We start from the raw sequence: 21,371 nt of genomic DNA, 5'->3' as shown, positions 1-21,371 counted from the left end.
CTAGAACTCAGAGCAGGTGATTATATCTCCCTATAATTACCCATACCATAACAATCAGTTTAGTGGACTGCTTTCCAGAAGGCACCATAAATAGCATCAGTAACCAATTCAGAAAGTGTCTATAAAACCTCCCTTTTGTGACATTTAGAGCCGGAATGAGGGACAGGGCTTTGTCACATTGAATTGTGAAAGTTCCTCCACTTTCCATGATACAAGACTCCTGGCTTCAAATCCATGTATGCTTCCTGTCCTCCATGCTTCTCTTTGCAGTGTATAGTGACAGAGTCCTTTGCTATCAATTGTCAGTTTCTTTTAAAACTGAGATAGGTGCCAGTGGAGAGGCTTTAGGTGGACACAGGAGATTCTGCTCAAGGGAAAGACATTTATGCAGAGATGGTGAAGTGCCTGTTGTTATTGTTGCTGCTGCTGCTGCCTCTGACGGGGTGCAAAATACATTCTGCGATGTGCCCTGCAATGGACTCCCTCCCTGTTCCCCATGAGTGGTATGAGCCTGGGAACCACCTCATTGGTGGGATTGCCTCTCAGATCCTTTACATTTCCCCCAAATTTTCCTTCCAGGTATATCCTTCTCAGGAGCTGGGCACTGATCTTCCAATGTAAGAAACTCTTCCATTTCCACATTGGATAACTTTTGAGTTGGGAAGCCCAGGGATTATAAAATATAAGACATAGTATTTCTTTTTTTTAAAAAAAAATACATATGGGATGTATCTAACGTAGCAGGTTTCTTTAACTTTTTCTGGACAACACAATTGGTAGGCAAGTGTTCCATGCTAGAGGTTTGGGTAATTGGGGAATAAAGAAAGCAAGAACGATCCCTTGAGCCAGTAGTAACCCCACATAACTTTTGGAAGAATTTCCCCTCCCTAATAAAAAAAATGATTTAAAATCCCTCCCAATTTAAGCTGTCAATTATCAACCAGCCTTAAAAGAATTTGTCACTACTTTATCATAGAATCATAGAATCATAGAGTTGGAAGAGACCACAAGGGCCATCGAGTCCAACCCCCTGCCAAGCAGGAAACACCATCAGAGCACTCCTGACATATGGTTGTCAAGCCTCTCCTTAAAGACCTCCAAAGAAGGAGACTCCACCACGCTCCTTGGCAGCAAATTCCACTGTCGAACAGCTCTTACTGTCAGGAAGTTCTTCCTAATGTTTAAGTGGAATCTTCTTTCTTGTAGTTTGGAACCATTGCTCCGTGTCCGCTTCTCTGGAGCAGCAGAAAACAACCTTTCTCCCTCCTCTATGTGACATCCTTTTATATATTTGAACATGGCTATCATATCACCCCTTAACCTCCTCTTCTCCAGGCTAAACATGCCCAGCTCCCTTAGCCGTTCCTCATAAGGCATTGTTTCCAGGCCTTTGACCATTTTGGTTGCCCTCCTCTGGACACGTTATAATAAAGCACTGGATTTGCATGGATAAGACCTTAGCTTCAGGGGCAGAAAACTAGTAAAAGACTTAATAGACAAACTGTGTTGAAGGGACAAATATACCACATATTTTCCTATCTGTTTGTGGTCCTCCCTCTCTGTCTCTGATCAGCTTTGAAATTATTGACTATAGCTCTTTTTTTCACTGCCATTGTGATTGTCCCCCCCCCACTTGCTCCATCTATTCAAAAACACCAAAAGACTATCATACTATATTTAAATAGGAGCATTTCAAATTCAGATTGGGTTTATGCAGTCTTGGAAGTCATAGCATTCCTGAGTTCTGAAAACTCCATTTTACACAGTCCAGAACTCGTTTCTGAAAGGACGTATAACTCCTTGCAGCATGGTGACAAAGTTCTACCAACACATCCTAGCTTTGGCATTTGCCATCAGTGAAATCAATGAGAATCCCAAGATTTTGCCCAATGTCACACTTGGGTTCCACATCTATGACAGCTACTACCAGGAGAAGATGTTCTATCGTACTATGCTAGACTTGCTCTTCAAATCACACCGGTTTGTCCCCAACTATACATGTGGCACCCAGAAGAACCTAGTAGCCATTATTGGTGCACTTGGCTCTGATATCTCTTTCCACATGGCAGACATCTTAGTCCTCTACAAGATCCCACAGGTAATGGGGGTGGACTGGTGGTCTAATCTTACATGTAATTCATGTTTTCTAATTCTGGGGGTGATGCTGGGGCTATGAAAGTCACAGAAGAAAGGCTGGCTGTAAAAAATAAAATAAAAAATTATACAATATTTAAAGAACTTCACCAAATGGGGAATGGCTTATCAAAACTAGTAAAAAGGGGGGGACAGAGTAAGGGGAGTCTAGCACATCCCCCCCCCTTTATCATGAGTACTGTATATAGATTAAGGTTACCAGATTTTTTTTCAATGAATCCGGGGACACAATCAATCAATCAATCAATCAATCAATCAATACTACACGTTCGGGACGTTGATGCTGCAGTGATGGCGGTGGCAAAGGGGTGACTGCCACCTTGACCTCAGCTGCCATGTTTCCCCTTCCTCCAAGGCTTCTATCTCCTTTCTCCATGAGCCTGGGCAGCCCTTGAGTTGTTGGTTCTTCGGTGGTGGTGGGGAAGCAGTGCATGGTGGCTCAGGCATGGAAGGTGGAGAAGGAGGGCCAAGAGCAGCAGGCAGTGTGATGCCTCCCTTCCCATCGCAGCAGCCCCAATCCCATTCCTACTTGTGTGCAAGCAGGAAGGGGCAGGGATCCCTCAGCTGGGGCAGGAGGCTTCTCGTTGCCTAACTGAGAGATCCTTGCCCCCTCCTGCTTGCACGCAAGCTCTGATAGGCAGCGTGAAGCCTCCCTTCCCAGCTGAGAGATCCCCGCCCTGCTCCTGTTGCAAGCAAGTAGGAGTTGGGAGGCTGCTCCGATAGGCAGCATGAAGCCTCCCTTCACAGCTTAGCTGCTGGGCTCAGGGAAGGTGGAGGCAGCCTGAAAGCTGCATCTTAGAACCCCGGCACCATGGTCATATGGGGACTTCCGAGCAGCACCTGAAGCCAGCCAGAGCCAACTGCTCCGGGCTGCTGAGACTGCCGCCGCTGTGTTTTCTGGGGACATTAGATGAAATCCGGGGACATTCTGGGAATGGAATTTGTCTGGGGACTTATTCGCAAATCCGGGGTCTGTCCCCGGGAAGCGGGGACGTCTGGTAACCCTAGTATAGATTACATTATGTTACCACATTTCTTCCAAATGCAATATCCAAATGAGCCATTGAAGTTAACACTGTTGTATTTAAGCAAAGGTAGAAATTAAAATAAGAATTTTACCTCCACATATGCGGTATACAATCACATAAGAATGCACTCAGGTATTCCTAATATCCAATCTCTATACAAGCAATCTTTAGTTTTATTTTGGTCTTTCAGCTTGCGTATGGATCATTTGCCCTGGAAGAGGGTCGTACAAAACATGCCTCTTCCTTTTACCGCATGGTGCCCAGTGAATCCCAGCAGTATATGGGGATTATCCATTTGCTTCAGCATTTTGGATGGACATGGATTGGGCTCTTTGCTGTGGATGATGACAGTGGAGACCATTTTTTGCAGGCTTTAGAGCCCCTGCTTTCCCAGAATAGAATCTGTCCAGCTTTCATACAAAGAATCCCAAACCAAGGCAATTTCCTTTCTTTTGATGAATTGATTGATATGGGGTGGAGTATTAACACACCTTTCATGGAGAGCAAAGCCAGAGCGTTTGTCACTTATGGTGAAACTATGACCATAATGTGGTTGACCACCGTAGTAGCTCTGTTCTTTCGTGAATATAATGAAGACACATCTGTTGGGAAAGTGTGGATTATGACAGCTCAGATAGATTTTTCTGTAACATCCATGATAAGGACATGGAATTTTCAACTATTCCATGGAGCCATATCTTTCGCAATTCACTCAAATGAACCTAATGGGTTCCAAACATATATCCAGAACAAAAACCCCAACTCAGCAGATGAAGATGGATTTTTCAAGGTTTTCTGGGAGCAGGCATTTGAATGTTCTTTTTCAAATTCCATGTCGTCGGAGATACTGAATGCAACATGTACTGGAGATGAGAAACCGGAGAGCCTTCCCAGGTCTGTGTTTGAAATGGGCATGACTGGCCACAGTTACAGTGTCTATAATGCTGTCTATGCTATAGCACATGCTTTGCACGCCATGTACTCCTCTTGGGTCAAGTACAGAGCAGTGATGGTGTCTGAAAGGCTTGACCTTCACAGTGTTCAACCTTGGCAGGTAATGTCTCCCAAATGAAATGGCTTTATTCTAGTAAAGTAGAAAGTGAAAGAACACCTATCACTCACACCCATGTGAAAGGATTTACTTGTTATGATCATTGTCAGTTGCTGCCCAAGCTACCTGATAATGATGTTCTTCAACCTTGGGTTCTCAGATATTGTGGGTGATAGTTCTTGGACAGTTCTTGACTCAGAAAAGATTCAGCTTATTCAATCTTATCCTTTCCTAAACTAACACCAATTCCAAACACCTCGTAATCAGATGATGGGTGCTGAAATTGGTTTTTAATCACAATACTGATGACTTTTCCCAGAATTGTCAGGTAGATGACACTTTATGCTTCCTCACATGTCCATTTCAGTATACCTCTGAATGCCAGGCACTGGGAATCATTAATGGGGAGAACGCCTTTGCATTCAGGACTTGATTGTGAACTTCTCAAAGGTACTGTGTTGGCCAATGTGATACTGGGATATAGGCCATTATTATGTTTTCACGACATTAATTGTGTGGAACAGCAGTCTCCCAGCATCACCTTCTGAGATCAACCCTCCCGAAGCAACAAAAGCTACTGAGAAATAATGTTGATCTTTCCTATCCTGACTAAATGCTATGCAGAAAGAGAATATCGTGTCTTCTAATTTTGGGATCTGTTGGGGGAGGGAGCATTCCAATTTCATAAAAGCTTTAACAATTTTAAAAAATTGCATTTATATTCCACATTTTTTATCCAAGAAACTCAAGGTAGCATACATAGTTCTCCTCAGTTCAGATCCACAATGACTCTATAAGGCAGGTGAAGCTGAGAGGCTGTGACTGGCCCAAGGTCACCAAGTGAGCTTCATAGCCAAGTTGTGATTTTAACCTTGGTCTCCCAGATCCAAGTTCAACCACTACACAATAATAAAACTACAGTGGTACCTTGGGTTACATATGCTTCAGGTTACATACGCTTCAGATTACAGACTCCGCTAACTCAGAAATAGTACCTCGGGTTAAGAACTTTGCTTCAGGATGAGAACAGAAATTGCGCTGCGGCAGCAGGAGGCCCCTTTAGCTAAAGTGGTGCTTCAGGTTAGGAACAGTTTCAGGTTAAGAACGGATCTCCAGAACGGATTAAGTACGTAACCAGAGGTACGCACTGTGTTTGGAAGTATTATAGTGAATAATCTAGCTATATCTGTATTTGATTGTATTTGAGTCATTTGCTATGGCTTGTGGCTGACACCAATAAAGATTTTATCTTATCCAGGTCTTATCCATGTTCATAAAACTTGACAAAAAGACTTCATCATGTTTCTTCTTTATTTTTTTGTTCCCCCCAGCTTCACTCCTTTCTTCAAAGAATTTCTTTTAACAACTCAGCTGGAGAAAAAATGTTTTTTGATGACCATGGGGAATTGATGGCCAGATTTGATATCATGAACATGGACCTATTCCCAAACAATTCCTTTATTAAAATGAAAGTTGGAATGATGGATCCAGGTGCTGGGGAAGGAAAACAATTCACTATTAATGACAATATCATTGTGTGGCACAGGAGCTTTAAGCAGGTATGGATTCTTAGATACTCTGGGCAACAGTTCCATTTTCAGGGTATGTGATTGGAGGTCTAAATGATCCAGGAGTACACCCCACAAGCTATGAACAGCTCCAACCAGGGGAGAGCAACTCAGTCCAGAAATGGCTATTTTCATATCCACTGGACTTGAGAAGCTGTACACATAACACCTCTCTCTTTTCAGAATTCAGTTATATAGATGGCTGAGATAAACAGAATGTTCAGATGAATTATTGGAGAGTGATGTTGCTGTAGTCATGACATTTTTCAAGAAGACAGCTGGAAGATAAGAAAAACCTTATAATATTGTGAAGCAAAATGTCTTTGATTGAGTAAAGGAACAGCATAGGATCACTGCTGCTGTTTTGCAGAGATAGCAAAGTCCCACACCCTAAATTTTGTAAGACACTTACCAGTCCACCCCAGAATTTCTTTCAACAATTCTGTAGCTTGAGAATGGACATGTGAAGGTGGGCTCTCAATGCCCCATCATTATATGTCATGTTCTGTATTTAGGCATGCCTGTTGTTATGTTTTTTCCTTTGTGTGACAGTAAATCAATACTCCACCCCACACTTTATCCACCCCTAAACTCCCTTCATTGCTCTGCATAGGTAACACCTATTTCTGTATGTGGAGATTCTTGCCCCCCTGGTTATCAGAAGAAAAAGAAAGAAGGTGAGAAATTTTGCTGCTATGATTGTGCTCCATGCCCAGAAGGGAAGATCTCTGACCAAATGGGTAAGTAATACACTTCACCAATTGTTATACTCTGGTGGATTAAACAGAACATGGGATTGTGTGGTTCAAATTTTGCCCAAATTTTGTAAGCAATTTTGCAAATACTCGGGAAGAAAGGGTCACTTAAACTTTGGGCACACAAGCCATTTTACAACAGAATTGACCTCTGCCTGTTCAAGCAAAATGGGGCCTTGTGTCTCTGTTAAGCTGAATTAGAAATGACAGCCCCTTAAAGTAGCTGATGGGAGACAGAAAGCAACCCACCACAGAACACTTTTGGATCCAGAATATGTTCAGTGGTGGGTTGAGTTTTGCCCTCTCCCAGTCATTGTTTTGGCAGGGGCAGACTGGGATGCCAACAGGATGTTATGGGCTCAGGAGACCGTAGGTATATTTACCCTTGGCTCATACATAAAACAGATCACAGATCTGCAAATTGTATAAGATTCGTGTAAGTACAATGAATTCTTAAGTAGGGCCTAGACTTTAGCTCCTGTATAGTAGGAGACAGGCTAAACCATTTTTGCAGGTTTTTTCTTCTTCTAATTTTGCTTTTGCTGTGTGAGGGCAGAGGATTTCTTAATATCCACTGTAGCTATTGTATAGCTGTATTTGAAAAAAGAAAAGAAAAAAAGATTTATAGTGAGTAACCTGATTTCAGACAAATTCACCAAAGGAAATATGCGTCCTTGTTGCTAGGAAAAAGAGAAGGGCAAACTGCTGAGATTCCAAGCACTAGAAAATGAGACAGAAGCTGAAAAAGTGCACTAAAGGGGATGGAATACAGTAGTATTGTTTTTGGAGAGGCCGACACGGATTTCTGTTGCTTATGTGTTTTTCTTTTCCAAGTCACTTGTCAATCACAGATCTGACTCATTGGCTAAAGAATGACCAACCACTGAAACAATGGAGTATACAGTCCTAGAATCAGATACAATTTGTGTATAAATTGGCACAGGGGTGATGAATCATCTTTCCTTTTTCAGACATGGATGAATGCTTTAAATGCCCAGATGATCAATATCCTAAACAGAGTAGAGATAGATGCATCTCCAAGCTTATGACATTTCTTTCCTTTGAAGAATCTTTGGGGATCAGCCTTGGTTCGGTTTCTGTTCTTCTTTCACTCATCACCACTTTTGTGCTAAGACTTTTCATCAAGCACAGAGATACCCCCATAGTCAAAGCCAACAATCGGGACATCAGCTACATTCTCCTTGTCTCCCTCCTCCTCTGCTTCCTCTGTTCTTTGCTGTTTCTTGGAAGACCTACGAAGGTGACCTGCATTCTCCGTCAAACTACTTTTGGCATTGTCTTCTCTGTGGCTGTTTCTTGTGTGTTGGCTAAAACCATCACTGTGGTTGTTGCTTTTATGGCCACCAAACCGGGGTCTAGCATGAGGAAGTGGGTGGGCAAAAGACTGGCCAACTCCATTGTGCTTTCAAGCTCTCTTATTCAAGCAGGCATTTGTGTGGTGTGGCTGGCAATCTCTCCCCCATTCCCAGATTTGGACATGTACTCACAGGCTGTGGAGATCATAGTTGAATGCAACGAAGGTTCTGTCCTCATGTTTTATCTTGTCCTGGGCTACATGGGCCTTCTAGCCATCATCAGCTTCAATGTGGCTTTCCTGGCCAGGAAGTTGCCAGACACTTTCAATGAGGCCAAATTTATCACCTTCAGCATGTTGATGTTTTCTAGTGTTTGGATGTCCTTTGTCCCTACCTACCTGAGCACCAAGGGGAAATATATGGTAGCTGTAGAGATCTTCTCCATCTTAGCCTCTGGTGCTGGGCTATTGGGTTGTATCTTTGTCCCTAAATGCTACATTATTCTGCTGAAGCCCAAGCTGAACATCAAAGAGCAACTAGCAAGGAGATATAATTAAGGAATGTAATAATTTAATTACTTTCTACTCAGTGTTTGAAACTGAGATATGAACGCTAGGAACTAAATGGCACCTTAAACCTAGGTTATGGGTTCAGAAACGCAATGTCTAGGCACACTTTTTATAACAAGAATACAAAGCTGAAAATGAATGAACTGTAGCTAAAATATTATGTTCATTTTTCACACTGTCTAGTTTTCCCCCTAATATTCTTAAGACGGTCTCTTCTCCAGTCTTTAGAGAGTAGCTGGAAGTGGGGAGAAAGTAAAAAGTCCTCCTTTCCTCCCACTCTGCAGTTTTTTATTTAAAATCTTAGGCAATGTACTGTGCCCAGAGCTCACAAACTGCTTGTGCTAATGAAATCCCCTGTCACAAAATGCAACTAGAACAATGGGAGTTTCGAACACTGATACTACTGTAATGCTAATCTGATATTAAATTTGCATTTATTCTGAAGTGTTTGTGGCAATGAAAGCTGTGGACCTACCCTATCAGTTAGTTCAGGATACCATATCAGCTGATTCATTTCATTTTTGTCACATATCTGAACAAATTTAAGAAATAAAATATCATTTATCAATGAAGGCTAAGACCTGTTTCTGTTCATTTTTTTGGTATTGCAATCAGATTTAAAAAGCAAAGGACGCAGGGATATAAATTATCATGTTACAACAATGTAAAACACAATATTAACGACAGTTTGAACACCTATAAATTAAAAAGTGCACACATTAGCCACAATGGCTGTATTTTGCCACTGTCATGTGCTTCTCAGTATCAAGTGCTGGAAATCATAAGAAGAGACTGTTGTGTTAGGCCAATGACCCATCTAGTCCAGCATCCCATTCTTACTGTGGCCAACCAGATGCCTTTGGGAATCCAGCAAGCAAGATTTGTCCACAAGAGATCTCCCTGCTCCTGTGGTTTCCAGCAGCTGGTACTCAGAAGCGTTGCTGCCCTTAGCCATCATGGCTAGTAGTCACCAATAGCCTTTTCTTAATCACAAGTGGAGAGAATGCAGGCTTCCACTGAAAGAATCAAAATGCTAAACCAGATGGGACTTGGGCCTGATTCATCAAGGGTCTTCAATGTCTTCATTGAAGTGAAATGCTTTCATTGCAGAGTGTCGTGTGAACTTGAGAATTTAGAGTGGGATGGTGGTGGTTAAGTATGACACCAATTGTGTCATTCTTTGTATGACTCCAAATATGCCTTCCATTAGTTTTGCATCTCCCGGGGTGGGGGGGAGGGGTGGGGGAAGGAATGTCACCCCTCCTGCCAATGGTCTCATTAAGAGCCAAATCTCTTCAAGGGTATTTTTCTCTCTTCTATATTTAAAAATGTTGTAATTAAGGCAGCAGACTACAGCTCCAACAGGATTCCAGGAGACATGAGGCGAACAAGGTTTTAAATTCAGGTAGGTAGCTGTCTTGGTCTGACACAGTCGAATTAAATTTAAAAAATAAAAAATTGTCCAGTGGCACCTTAGAGACCAACTAAGTTTGTTCTGGTTTTAAAAATCTCCCTCTTCTGCTTTTTGGAGCTGGGATTCAGGGAAGAAGGCAGTTTGCTCCTTGTCATTCTTCATTGTGTGTTTCTGGCTTCAAAAACAGTGTGTGTTTGTTGTCATTCAAGTTTGGGGTGTGCACATCAATACGTGTCAAACTTGCATTTCTTTAGCACATTTTTCTGTTAATCTGTGGGAAAAAATCCTAAACCTTTAACAGTCTCAATATGAACATTTCTAAGTACACTTTATAAAATTTAAGCATGTTGGTGCTGTTTTTTGAGCTGAAAGCTTTTACTGCAAAATTCAGAAATGTGCAAAATCCAAAGTATAAATCTATGTTCCTATCTTATCTGCGTATCAGTTAAGGAGGTATGAAATACATTCGTTCACTTGAAAAAGCAAACTCACTGAAACTCTCCTTCATTCCTGGATTCAAGAAATGGTTCATTTCTGAGAGAAATTGCTGCCATTGCCCTCTTCCCCAAAAGATATGTCTCCTGCTTGGAAGCAGCTAAAGACCAGGCACCTACTAATAGTTTACTATATCGTTAACTTACAGCACATCTATTCAGAAGTAAGTCTCAGTTTTAAACCGGGTTTAGTCTCAAGTAAGTGAGTAGAGGATGGCAGCCTTGGCTTTGCTGTAGAACGGTGTTTCCCAAACTTGGGTCTCCAGCTGTGTTTGGATTACAACTCCCATCATCCCTAGTTAGCAGGACCAGTGATAAAAGATGATGGAATTGTAAACTAAGAACAGCTGGAGGATACTGTACCTAGAACAGCCATTTTACAATGTGCCCACAGCACTAGCTAAAAATGTGAAATATGTCTAGCAATCCAAAAATGTTGTTGACCAGCATCTGGGCAGATTTCTGAATTGGGCTGCCTTTGAAGGCCACTCAAAAACTTCATCTGTGAAACGATAAATCTACCCGCTTTGCAGCTGAGATTGGGAGATTGGCACTCATTTCTTTGATATTACACAAGTTGCACTGGTTGCCAGTGCTTTTTGGGATGCTGCTGTTGACTTTACATTTTGTTGCACATTGTGGAGAAGCTCTCTCAAGAAATAAGGTATAAATCTGTTAAATAAAAATAGATTGATAAGTGTGCTTCAATTTTCTGAACATTAGACATCATTTCAGAATTTACTGATTACATCTCCAGGCAATAAGATAGCTCCACTGTAGATGCATTTTCCAGATGGGATCTGCTCATGATGTAAATCTGGAACAAATCTTCTATTTCTAATTTCTTTAGGGAGCAGAAGAGATGTGTGGTCAAATCTCAAAAGAAAGGTCTTCATATATTTTACCAAAAGTGTCACATGTATGAAGAAGTAATTATCTTCCCCTACAATTATCTAAATCACAATAATGTGTTCACTTGGCCAAATTTCTAAAAGCTTTCCAGAAGGCACTGGAAAACATGAAGGAAACTTGGAAATAGTTATAAATAACCCCCTCTGTCAGGTATAGTTGGGAGTGCAGGCATAAGGTGGTTGGCAGGACTTAGTAACAACAAGCCTCTCGTTTTTCATCATATTAGCCACTACTCACATTGAAGTGTTGGCAACCTAAGTAAGCATTCAATAAAAGTAAGTGTGATGCACGTCTCTGTAAGAGGTGTATTCCAAAATCTCATTCCCCAAACTCCTATCATATTTGTGCATAGGTGCTTCCCCTTTATGTGTGCAATGAATATTGCCATCCTGGTCATCAGAAAAAAAAGAAAAGAAAGGATAAAAGTTTTGCTGCTATGATTGCGCCCCATTCCCCAAAGGGAAAATTTCAAACCAGACTGGCAGGTATTCTCCTCATTATAAAATGTTGGCATCATATGTGTTTAATTCAATGTGATGTTTGAGATGAACAAGAACTGAACTGGTGTTTTTTTAAAAAAATATTTCTCAGACATGAATGACTGTTTCAGATGCACAGAAGATCAATATCCAAGCATAAACAGACATGATTGCATCCCAAAACATATGAACTTTCTGTCATATGAAGAACCTTTGGGGATCACTTTAGCATCAGTTGCTGGGGGGTGGGTTTCCCTCATCACAGTCTGGGTGTTAGGGATTTTTATTAAATACAAAGACACCCCCATTGTGAAGGCCAACAACCAAGCTCTCACCTACACTCTCCTAATCTCCCTCGTTCTCTGCTTCCTTTCTTCTTTCCTATTCCTTGGTAAACCTTGTGTAGTGTAGTGATGCCAACAACCCACTTTTTAATAAATAAGGTATACTATTCATTGTAACAAATGGTAGATATCAACGGAAGTCTCATAAAGTTCAACAACAAAAAGTAAATGACCCAGTAGATCAGTTCATTCTCTAATCAGCCCATGCATAAGGTCCATACATGTGTAAGTTTCAGCGTCTATTCCACCTGTCTGTTCATAGAGTCCAATAACCCACATGAAAGGTTGTTACAGTTCCACAGAATCCTTTCACAGAGTCTAAGACAAGGATTTCCAGAATATTAGCCTTGTTTTGGCATCCTAGGCTTCATCAGTAGTACAGGCTCTAGGTAATACAAATAAATACAATATCGTCATCTCACACATTTTTATAGCAAAAATGATATAAAAAACCATAAACAGCTGTACATATGTAATACTACAGGACAGTGGATCTTATAGCATAGTAGTAGCTGCAGTAAGCAGCAAATGTTACGAAGCAGGATTATATGGACAAGCACAATATTGGTTTGAGTAACAGGTGTTGGCAATCCACAGATACACAATTTCTCTCTTAAATTGACCCATATGGCACAACAAAGGTAAAACAAACTTAATCCATGCTCACATGTTATATATTTAAACAAACTCATACATAAAATAATAGCAATCTATAGGAACAAAATGTGTTTTTCAAAGTAATCTACTCGGCCCACAGAAATAAAACAAACTTAGCCCATGCTCAGGTGTTCTACATATAAACATTAGTACACATTCACAAAAAGCAACTATAATCAATTTCAGTATTCAGACCTGAGGGATGTAAAGAATTCAATTCTCAATTCTGAAAGTCATATGGTTGTATTCTAAGGAAGCAAAAATATACAAAGATCTTGTATTAACATGTGAACCACATGTAAGAAGGGTCAACCTCTCTTTTAATTGTGTTTTTTGAAAGGCAGTTTTTACAGATTTTGGATAACCTCTTTGTAATAAGGATGCAGAAAGCAAATTAGAATGGACTTTTAAGTCTCGTGGGTCTGATGAATTGCGTTTTAATCTTAGAAACTGACCTAAGGGAAGGTTATCACGGAGATGTTTGGGATGATTAGATCTATAATATAACAAGGAATTTCTATCTGTGCTTTTCTTATATGGACGCACTTTAATTCTTGACTCATCCACAAAAAATCTAGATCAAGAAAAGGTAAATGATGTGGACTTGAAGTCTCTTCAAAGGTCAAATGTGGAATTACACTATTGATCCAATGGTTAAACGGTTCAAAAATATCCTCAGAAAATCTAAATATCAAATCACCTATATATTGGCCATAAAACAAAATACATTCACTAAATGGGTTATTATGAACAATGTGCTCTAAATCAAAATTTCTCATAAAGATATTGGCCACACTGGGAGCACATTTCAAACCCATAGCTACACCTTGTTTTTGTTTATATATGTATGGACCTTATGCATGGACTGATTAGAGAATGAAGTGATCCACTGGGTCTTCTACTTTTTTTGTTGAACTTTATGAGACTTCCGTTGATATCTACCATTTGTTACAATGAATAGTATACCTTATTTATTCAAAAGTGCATCTGGTTACGTACGTCTTGTGTGTTTATTGAGTATGTTTCACATAACCATAGGTTTGTTCTTGTTTAACAACCCACTTTTGGCATCATTTTCTCAGTGGCCATTTCTTGTGTCTTAGCCAAAATCATCACTGTAGTTGTAGCTTTCATAGCCACCAAGTCAGGTTCCAGCATGAGGAAGTGGGTGGGCAGAAGACTGGCTACCTCCATTGTCCTTTCATGCTCCCTCATTCAAGTAAGCATCTGTGCTTTTTGGATAGCAATGTTTCCACCCTTCCCTGATTTAGATATGCACACAGTAATGGGTGAAGTCATTGTCCTATGTAATGAAGACTCTGTTGCCATCTTTTACTCTGTTCTGGGCTACATGGGTCTTTTGGCCATCTCCCAGTTCAACTGGCATATGCAGGCTATTGAACTTCGTACTGTTTACTTGCAAAGCAGATAATCCACCATGCAGCTATGTCCCAGCTATGTTGCAGAGGTTACACTGGTTCACAATTAAAAATGCAGCCATATTATCTGCCCATTTGATTTTCCCTGTGGCCAGTGGTGCTTTGTATTCTATTCCTTTGTGAAGTAGGTGGAGAATAGTTGGCTACTAAGTATAATGACAATGTTCCACCTCCACAGTGGTATTGCTTCTCAATGCCAGTTGCCAGATGCTGGGAATCATGTGTGGGGAGAATGCTTTTGCTCTAAGAACCTGTGGGTGAGCATTCGGTTAACCATTGTGATGTTTCAGTTCTGGGCTACATGAGCCTGATATTCTTGAGCTGGCTCAACAAAACAGCTCACACCAGACTAGAGGAAAATTTTTAGATTAAATCAAGTGTCACTGCTCCTCTTGTTGATCCCATGTCAATACGTTCAAGGTTACAATTTTATTGCAAAATTGGAGTTGGACAGTGGATTTCGTTTTACGATTTAGCACTTATTGGTTTCCGTAGGTAAGATTATGGCTCTGTGTCAGGTCCTGATTTTCTTGCAGGGCTTTGATCTTCAGGGAAATCTGAAGTTTTCTCATCTACACAAACAAGGAAACTTATTTGCACTTACTTCCGACTCTAAAGTCTGAAGGTGTAATTATCTCCCCCTGCAATTAGCCAATTCAAAATAATTGCTTCAGTCACCCAAATATCGAAAGGCTTTCACAAAGATACTAGAAAGCAGTCAAAAAACAGCTTGGAAAAGTATTAAGGAAACAAAGTGCTCACTGACAGTTGGGAGTGGGAGACAGAAGGTAGCCTGTGATAATGATTACACATAGCGCCACTTTTTCATATTGAACACCCAGCATAAAAAGAGAGAGAAGGATTAACTATTTAAACTATGCTTATGCTAAAAGCAAAGGTGATATGTTTCACCTTATGTAGTGAATTGTGAGAGTGTGGCAACATTTAACGTAGTCAAAGTCAGGCAGTTGGTGTGTATGAACACCAAGGAATCTGCCCCCTAAGAGGAGATTTATTGCAACTATGCAGAGGCTTTTGCTACTGCTTCTGCTACCAATTGTGTGCAAAGTCAATACAATGCAGTGTCCTGCAGGTGATCCAATCTCAGTTCCACATGAATGGTACCAGCCAGGTGACCTCCTGATTGGTGGGATTGCTTCTCATATATTTTACCATTCCTCGGTAATTGAATTTAAGGAAGATCCTTCTCAGGAGCTACTTGAGGTTCCACAGTAAGTACTTATATTCCTCACTCCCCCCCCCCAAAAAAAAAGCAATTGTCTTTTACAAGACAATTGTGTGAAGCAGGAGTGGCTAGCAATACCCATCCAGCAGCAACATCACTGCCACATACCTGTTGCTGTTGTTGTTAATTAAATCTGTATACTACCCTTCATTCAAAGATTACAGGGGCGTTCACAACATAAAAATAAAAAAAATGAGAAGACAAAATATATTGATGATAGAATTGCATTAGAGGAAATTGCTTGCAAAAAAATTATAAAATTTACACTATGATGCTGGATTTCAAAAATGAAAACCAATGAAAACAGCAAGAAATAAAAGACTACTCTAACAAAAATGAATGGGATTGAGGAAAGATGGTATCAAATGCTTAAGTGTGAATTAAAGTATTAATGTGTCGACTCCATTGGCAGTATAGTGACAAAGTTCTATCAGCACATCCTGGCCTTGGTGTTTGCCATAAAGGAGATCAATGATGATCAAAAGATCTTGCCCAATGCTACACTTGGGTTCCACATCCATGACAGCTACTACGATGCCAGAATGACCTATCGTACCACTTTGGACCTGCTCTTCAAATCACACAGATTTGTCCCTAACTACAAATGTGACAGCCAGAAAAACCTCATAGCTATAATTGGAGGACTTACATCTGGCATATCTATCAATATGGCAGAAATCTTAACCCTCTACAAGGTTCCACAGGTAGGATCTGCGCATTGGAAAACGAGGGAGAATGCAAATTAAAAGAGAATGCTTATTTTTTAAAGGCAGAGTTGGTTGAGCAATCCTGTGGCAAGATCTTCTGGGATGAGTGATTTAGGATGCAGAGGAATTCCAGCCTCAGACAGGTTCAGAGAGTGTTAAGTCTCCAATCCTGGATCAGCTGAGGATATGCTGCTATAATTTGCTCATCCCATCTCAGCTATGGTTTAGCCACTACTGGTGTAGGTCCTGCACTCAAAAGGCCTTCCAGAGGCAGGGTGGGACAGAAGCAGGGCATAAGCTGGATCCTAAACCTGTTCAGTTTGCTCACATGAACTGGCAACTCAACAGGTAACACTAATTAGTGTCTATATTCCTTCTGCCAGGCTTAGGTAAATAAAGCAGAAGATATATACAGTGGTACCTTGGTTTTAAACCATAATCCGTTCCGGAGGTCTGTTTGTAAGCTAAAATAGGTTGTAACCCAAGGCGCACTTTTGCTAATGGGGCCTCCCCAAAAAATTTGTTCGTAATCCCCCCCCCAAAAAAAGGGTTGTAATCTAAAAAAATGTTACAAACCGGGACACGCACTTCCGGGTTTGACTTGTTTATAATCCAAAACAAATGCAAACCAAGACGTATGCAAAACAAGGTACCATTGTACTGGAAAATGCATATTTTTCTCAATTTTTTTAAAATTAAGTGTCATTCTTTTGGAACCCACAAAGTTCGTAAATAAATATTTTGTTATAAAGACACATTCTCATAGCAAAATGGGCACACATATAATTATATTATATTATATTATTGCTGCAATACAGATATGTTTTCTTTTAGCTCACCTACGGTTCATTTTCCGCAGAAGAGATTCAAGCATTGCAGAGCTTTTCCTTTTACAGCATGGTCCCAAATGAAAGCCATCAATATATTGGCATTATCCGTTTACTTCAGTATTTCGGATGGACATGGGTTGGGCTGTTTGTTGTGGATGATAACACGGGAGAACATTTCTTGAAGACCCTGGAGCCACTGTTTTCCAAGCATGGAATCTGTTCAGCTTTCACAAAAAGAATCCCAGAGCAAGTTTCCATGGAAAATCTAGATGAAATAACTAGTTTAATGGAAAGAATTTTTGTAGCTCTCACAGATAACAAGGCCAGAACACTTATCAGCTATGGAGAATCTTTGACAATTGCCTGGCTGAGAATGGTTAATATTTTTAATGATCTTGGACACAACAAAAGTGCTCCATTTGGAAAGGTATGGGTTATGACATCCCAGATAGATTTCACATCTACTGGCCCTCAGAGAAACTGGGATTTCCAGCTTTTCCAAGGTTCACTTTCCTTCACAATTCAGTCAAGAGAGCTTCTGGATTTTTCAGAATTTCTCCAGAGCATCAAGCCTTCCAGGACCCAAGCAGATGGTTTTCTCAAGGGCTTCTGGGAGCAAGCATTTGACTGTATATTTCCAGATCCAGAGATGCCTATGATGGATGATGGCAGCTGTACTGGAGAGGAGAGGCTAGAAAGTCTCCCTGCTGGTCTTTTTGAAATGCACATGACAGGCCATAGCTACAGTGTCTATAATGCTGTCTATGCTTTGGCTCATGCTCTGCATACCTTCTACTCATCCCAATCCAAGCAAAGAGCAAAGGTGTATGGTAGCAATTTTGAACTTCAGTCTCTGCAGCCTTGGCAGGTAATGTCTTCATAAAGAAATCATTCTTTTCTTTGCATAAGTAGACCTTATGGATGCAAAATACAACATTTTTAAAATCCCTTAGCTTATGCTTTACATGGCATGTACACATCTAGATACAACAAAGAACTATGTCTTTGGAGAAACTTGATGACCTTCAGTCACTGCATCCATAGCAGAATTTCTCTACATAAATGGCAGCATTTCAATTCACAGATTAATTATTATTTTAAAAATGAGATTACACTCAGCATCCATGAATAACAGGTGAAAAAGTGTTAGAAATTGTAATCACTGAAGCATATGCATGGGTTTACATCTCAATCTATACTGGGACCATATAATTTTAAGTTCATTCTTAAAACTTTTCTCTCTCTTCAAACTAGGTTGACTTATTTCTGCAAGATGTTGCATTTAACAACTCTGCTGGAGTGATGGTGTCCTTTAATGATAAAGGAGAATTGAGCGGTGGATATGACATTATGAACCTGGTCACATTCCACAACAACTCTTTCCAGAGAGTGAAAGTTGGGAGAGTGGACCCCAGTGAAGAAGAAGACTTCACCATTAATGAAGATCTAATTGTCTGGCATAAAACATTTAATCAGGTAGAGATGAGAGGGATTTCTTAGCAGACTTTCTGTTGGGCAAACAGGCACTGAGGATGTCCGAAATTACTACACTTACCTAATGTAGCCTTGCAAATAACCCCACATATGTAGGGTTTGTAGGCTGCAAAACAGAGGAATAAATAGCTATATTTGTGAATGTCTAATACTTGTGGAACTTTGCTAAAATATCCTGTAGCTCTGGAGATGACGTGCATAAATTTCTCCACCGATCTCTCACCCCAAATCTCAAACCCTCCCTTGTTTGTGCATAGGTGCTTCCACTTTCTGTGTGTAATGAACACTGCCACACTGGTCATCATAAGAAGAAGAAGGAAGAGAAAAAGTTCTGCTGCTATGATTGTGCTCCATGTCCAGAAGGGAAGATTTCAGACCAGAAAGGTAGGTTCCTAAAATTTTGTCAACATACATGATTAACTCAATATGATGTGGTGAATGAATTGCCACTAAAATGTCTCTTCTATTTATATTTCAGATACAGAAGACTGTTTCCAGTGCCCGGCAGACCAATATTCAAACAGAAACAGAGATGCTTGCATCCCCAAAATTAGAAATTTTCTTTCTTATAAAGAACCTCTGGGGATCAGTTTAGCTTCAGTTGCTGTTTTTTTGTCCTTCATCACAGCTGTGGTGCTAGGGATTTTTATTAAGCACAAAGACACCCCCATAGTCAAAGCAAACAATCGGGACCTCACCTACACTCTCCTCCTCTGCCTCTTGTTCTGCTTCCTCTCTTCTTTGTTATTCCTTGGCCAACCTTGTATAGTGACCTGCTTTCTCCGACAACCAATATTTGTCATAATTTTCTCATTGGCTGTTTCTTGCATCCTGGCCAAAACCATCACTGTGGTTACAGCTTTCATAGCCACCAGACCAGGGTCCAGCGTGAGGAAGTGGGTGGGGAAAAGACTAGCCATCTTCATTGTTTTAACTTGCTCCCTTGTTCAAGCAAGCATTTGTACTATGTGGCTGGCAACCTCGGCTCCCTTCCCTGATTTGGACTTTCATTCAGTAAGTGGAGAAATTATTGTGCAATGTAATGAAGGGTCAGTCACCATGTTCTACTGTGTCTTGGGCTACATGGGCCTCTTGGCCATCACCAGCTTTGTTGTAGCATTCTTAGCCCGCAAGTTACCGGACAGCTTCAATGAAGCCAAGTTCATTACATTCAGCATGTTAGCATTTTGTAGTGTTTGGGCCTCTTTTCTTCCTACTTACTTGAGCACAAGAGGAAAGGACATGGTGGCTGTGGAAGTCTTCTCTATCTTGGCCTCCAGTGCTGGGCTACTGGGCTGCATCTTTTGCCCCAAATGCTACATCATTGTGTTGAGACCTGAGCTGAATAGCAGGGAGCAGCTAATAAGAAGAAAACATTAAAGGATTTGTCCCTTCTGTTACACTGACATGTGTGTTAGGCAAGCATTTTAGGTACAGATCATTCCTGCTCCCCCCATTATTTCATTAATTTATTTCATAAAAATGTAGGAAATCTCAAACTGGTCTACACAATGTTGAATAAATCAACCTCTTATTACCAATATTCTAGTCATCATCCTACTCACAAAGTGGCCAACCAGATGTCTATGGGAAGTCCAGATATTTGGGGGAGAGATACATTCATATAACATTAGTTATAGATATTTACTTATATATGCCTTCTATAGGAAGGACAGTAAAGGATGCCACTCTGTATGTCAAAGTGAACATTGAGTCCAGCAAGCTAGAAATCCAAAAAGGGGAAACATTATGTGCGGTGATTCAGGACCTCTAATATAATTTAGTTTTGGGGATGTGCTATTGTGCACCTTATAACAATGCTCAGGAAAATCTTGTGAGGCAGAAATCAAAGAAGCATTCAAAAGTGAAAATCTTGTTGTTATACTGACATGTGAGTTAGGCAAGCATTTTAGGTGCAGGTCAATTTGGTTTTCATTATTTTAGTAATTTATTTCATAAAATATATACAACACTAGATTGCGGAAAGTTTCAAAGTGCTGTACACAATGTGGGACAAATCAGCCTCTGTGACAAACAGCATAGCCAGATTAGAGTCTGGTGATGCAGTTCCTCAGAATCCCACCAGAGTTCTGGAGCCTCTCCCTGAGAGGATATTGAGCTGCACTTTGAGAGGGGAGAGTTTTGGAGGTGAGGGGTTAGATAGAGATAGTGTTTGGAGAGGCTTCGTTTCAGATGGGAGATGGGGATTAAAATAAAATTTACCTAATGGAAAATTGATTCTGATTTGAGCTGAGCAGTTCCTCTGAAGTGACTATCTATAGCAACAGGAAGGAGGCTTGCAGCTTGACTTGAGCAAGCAATATTTGTGTTTCTGTACAAATAATTTAATAAACATTTTTGTGATGATAGACCGCTCTACCTCCTTTCTTTTAGCTAATGTTTTGTGCCACTGGGGAAGTGGTAATTCGGTATTGATTTGTTTTGGATGTTTGGATGTTTGGATGTTTGAATGTGATGCCATTAAAAGGTTTGATGATGATGATGAATAAACATTTTGGAACCTAAATAACACAGCTTATTTTATAACATATGAATCCAATCTTCGAAGAATTTCTAAGTAAAACATTGTTAATTTACCAAATGTGTGGTCTTTTTCTATGCTTAGGCACGTGGGGAACTTTGAAAGCAACTTAGAATGGGTTTTTTTAACAGACTACATTTCCACACTTCATTTTGCTGTATTTTAAAAAATCTCTGATGGGGCTCTCTCATCAAAGATTACTTACACTAAACCTGGATCTAGGCATCAAACTTTTAACCAAATACAAATAAAACCCTTCACAAAGCATAGGTGAGCACAGGAGAACAGCTAGGCCAAGGTTTGGCATAGCAGGTCTTTGAATCCAATTTGTTAGTGACTCCCATTGACACTTGCTGTATATACATTGTAAGA

General features: G+C 40.4%; 3 protein-coding genes across 3 annotated transcripts; all 3 read left to right on the top strand.

The window, feature by feature from the left end:
* Positions 1-1,807: 1,807 nt before the first annotated feature.
* On the top strand, positions 1,808-8,429 carry LOC128399136 (vomeronasal type-2 receptor 26-like). Its single transcript, XM_053360394.1, has 5 exons — positions 1,808-2,098; positions 3,373-4,236; positions 5,565-5,794; positions 6,420-6,541; positions 7,528-8,429. Exons 1-5 carry the CDS (start codon positions 1,808-1,810, stop codon positions 8,427-8,429), a joined length of 2,409 nt encoding a protein of 802 aa, XP_053216369.1.
* Positions 8,430-17,030: 8,601 nt separating this feature from the next.
* LOC128399951 (vomeronasal type-2 receptor 26-like) lies at positions 17,031-17,846 on the top strand. Its single transcript, XM_053361860.1, has one exon. The coding sequence runs from the start codon at positions 17,031-17,033 to the stop codon at positions 17,844-17,846; it is 816 nt and encodes a 271-aa protein (XP_053217835.1).
* Positions 17,847-18,233: 387 nt separating this feature from the next.
* Positions 18,234-19,874, top strand: LOC128399950 (vomeronasal type-2 receptor 26-like). Its single transcript, XM_053361859.1, has 3 exons — positions 18,234-18,439; positions 18,715-18,841; positions 18,936-19,874. Exons 1-3 carry the CDS (start codon positions 18,266-18,268, stop codon positions 19,835-19,837), a joined length of 1,203 nt encoding a protein of 400 aa, XP_053217834.1. The 5' UTR covers positions 18,234-18,265; the 3' UTR covers positions 19,838-19,874.
* Positions 19,875-21,371: the final 1,497 nt, after the last annotated feature.

Source organism: Podarcis raffonei, chromosome 13 (assembly GCF_027172205.1).
Source record: "Podarcis raffonei isolate rPodRaf1 chromosome 13, rPodRaf1.pri, whole genome shotgun sequence".
Classification (NCBI taxonomy): domain Eukaryota; kingdom Metazoa; phylum Chordata; class Lepidosauria; order Squamata; family Lacertidae; genus Podarcis; species Podarcis raffonei.
Note: the sequence above shows the minus strand (reverse complement) of the source record. Positions and strands in the feature narration are given on the sequence as shown.

Bases quoted from the DNA above. Each gene is read 5' to 3' on its own strand.
- LOC128399136 (XM_053360394.1), top strand. From the start codon at position 1,808: ATGGTGACAAAGTTCTACCAACACATCCTAGCTTTGGCATTTGCCATC. The intron at 4,237-5,564 runs GTAATGTCTCCC...TGTTCCCCCCAG, and splicing joins ACAGTGTTCAACCTTGGCAG to CTTCACTCCTTTCTTCAAAG. The intron at 5,795-6,419 runs ATGGATTCTTAG...TGCATAGGTAAC, and splicing joins CACAGGAGCTTTAAGCAGGT to ACCTATTTCTGTATGTGGAG.
- LOC128399951 (XM_053361860.1), top strand. From the start codon at position 17,031: ATGGTCCCAAATGAAAGCCATCAATATATTGGCATTATCCGTTTACTT.
- LOC128399950 (XM_053361859.1), top strand. From the start codon at position 18,266: ATGGTGTCCTTTAATGATAAAGGAGAATTGAGCGGTGGATATGACATT. The intron at 18,440-18,714 runs GTAGAGATGAGA...GTTTGTGCATAG, and splicing joins GGCATAAAACATTTAATCAG to GTGCTTCCACTTTCTGTGTG. The intron at 18,842-18,935 runs GTAGGTTCCTAA...TTTATATTTCAG, and splicing joins GAAGATTTCAGACCAGAAAG to ATACAGAAGACTGTTTCCAG.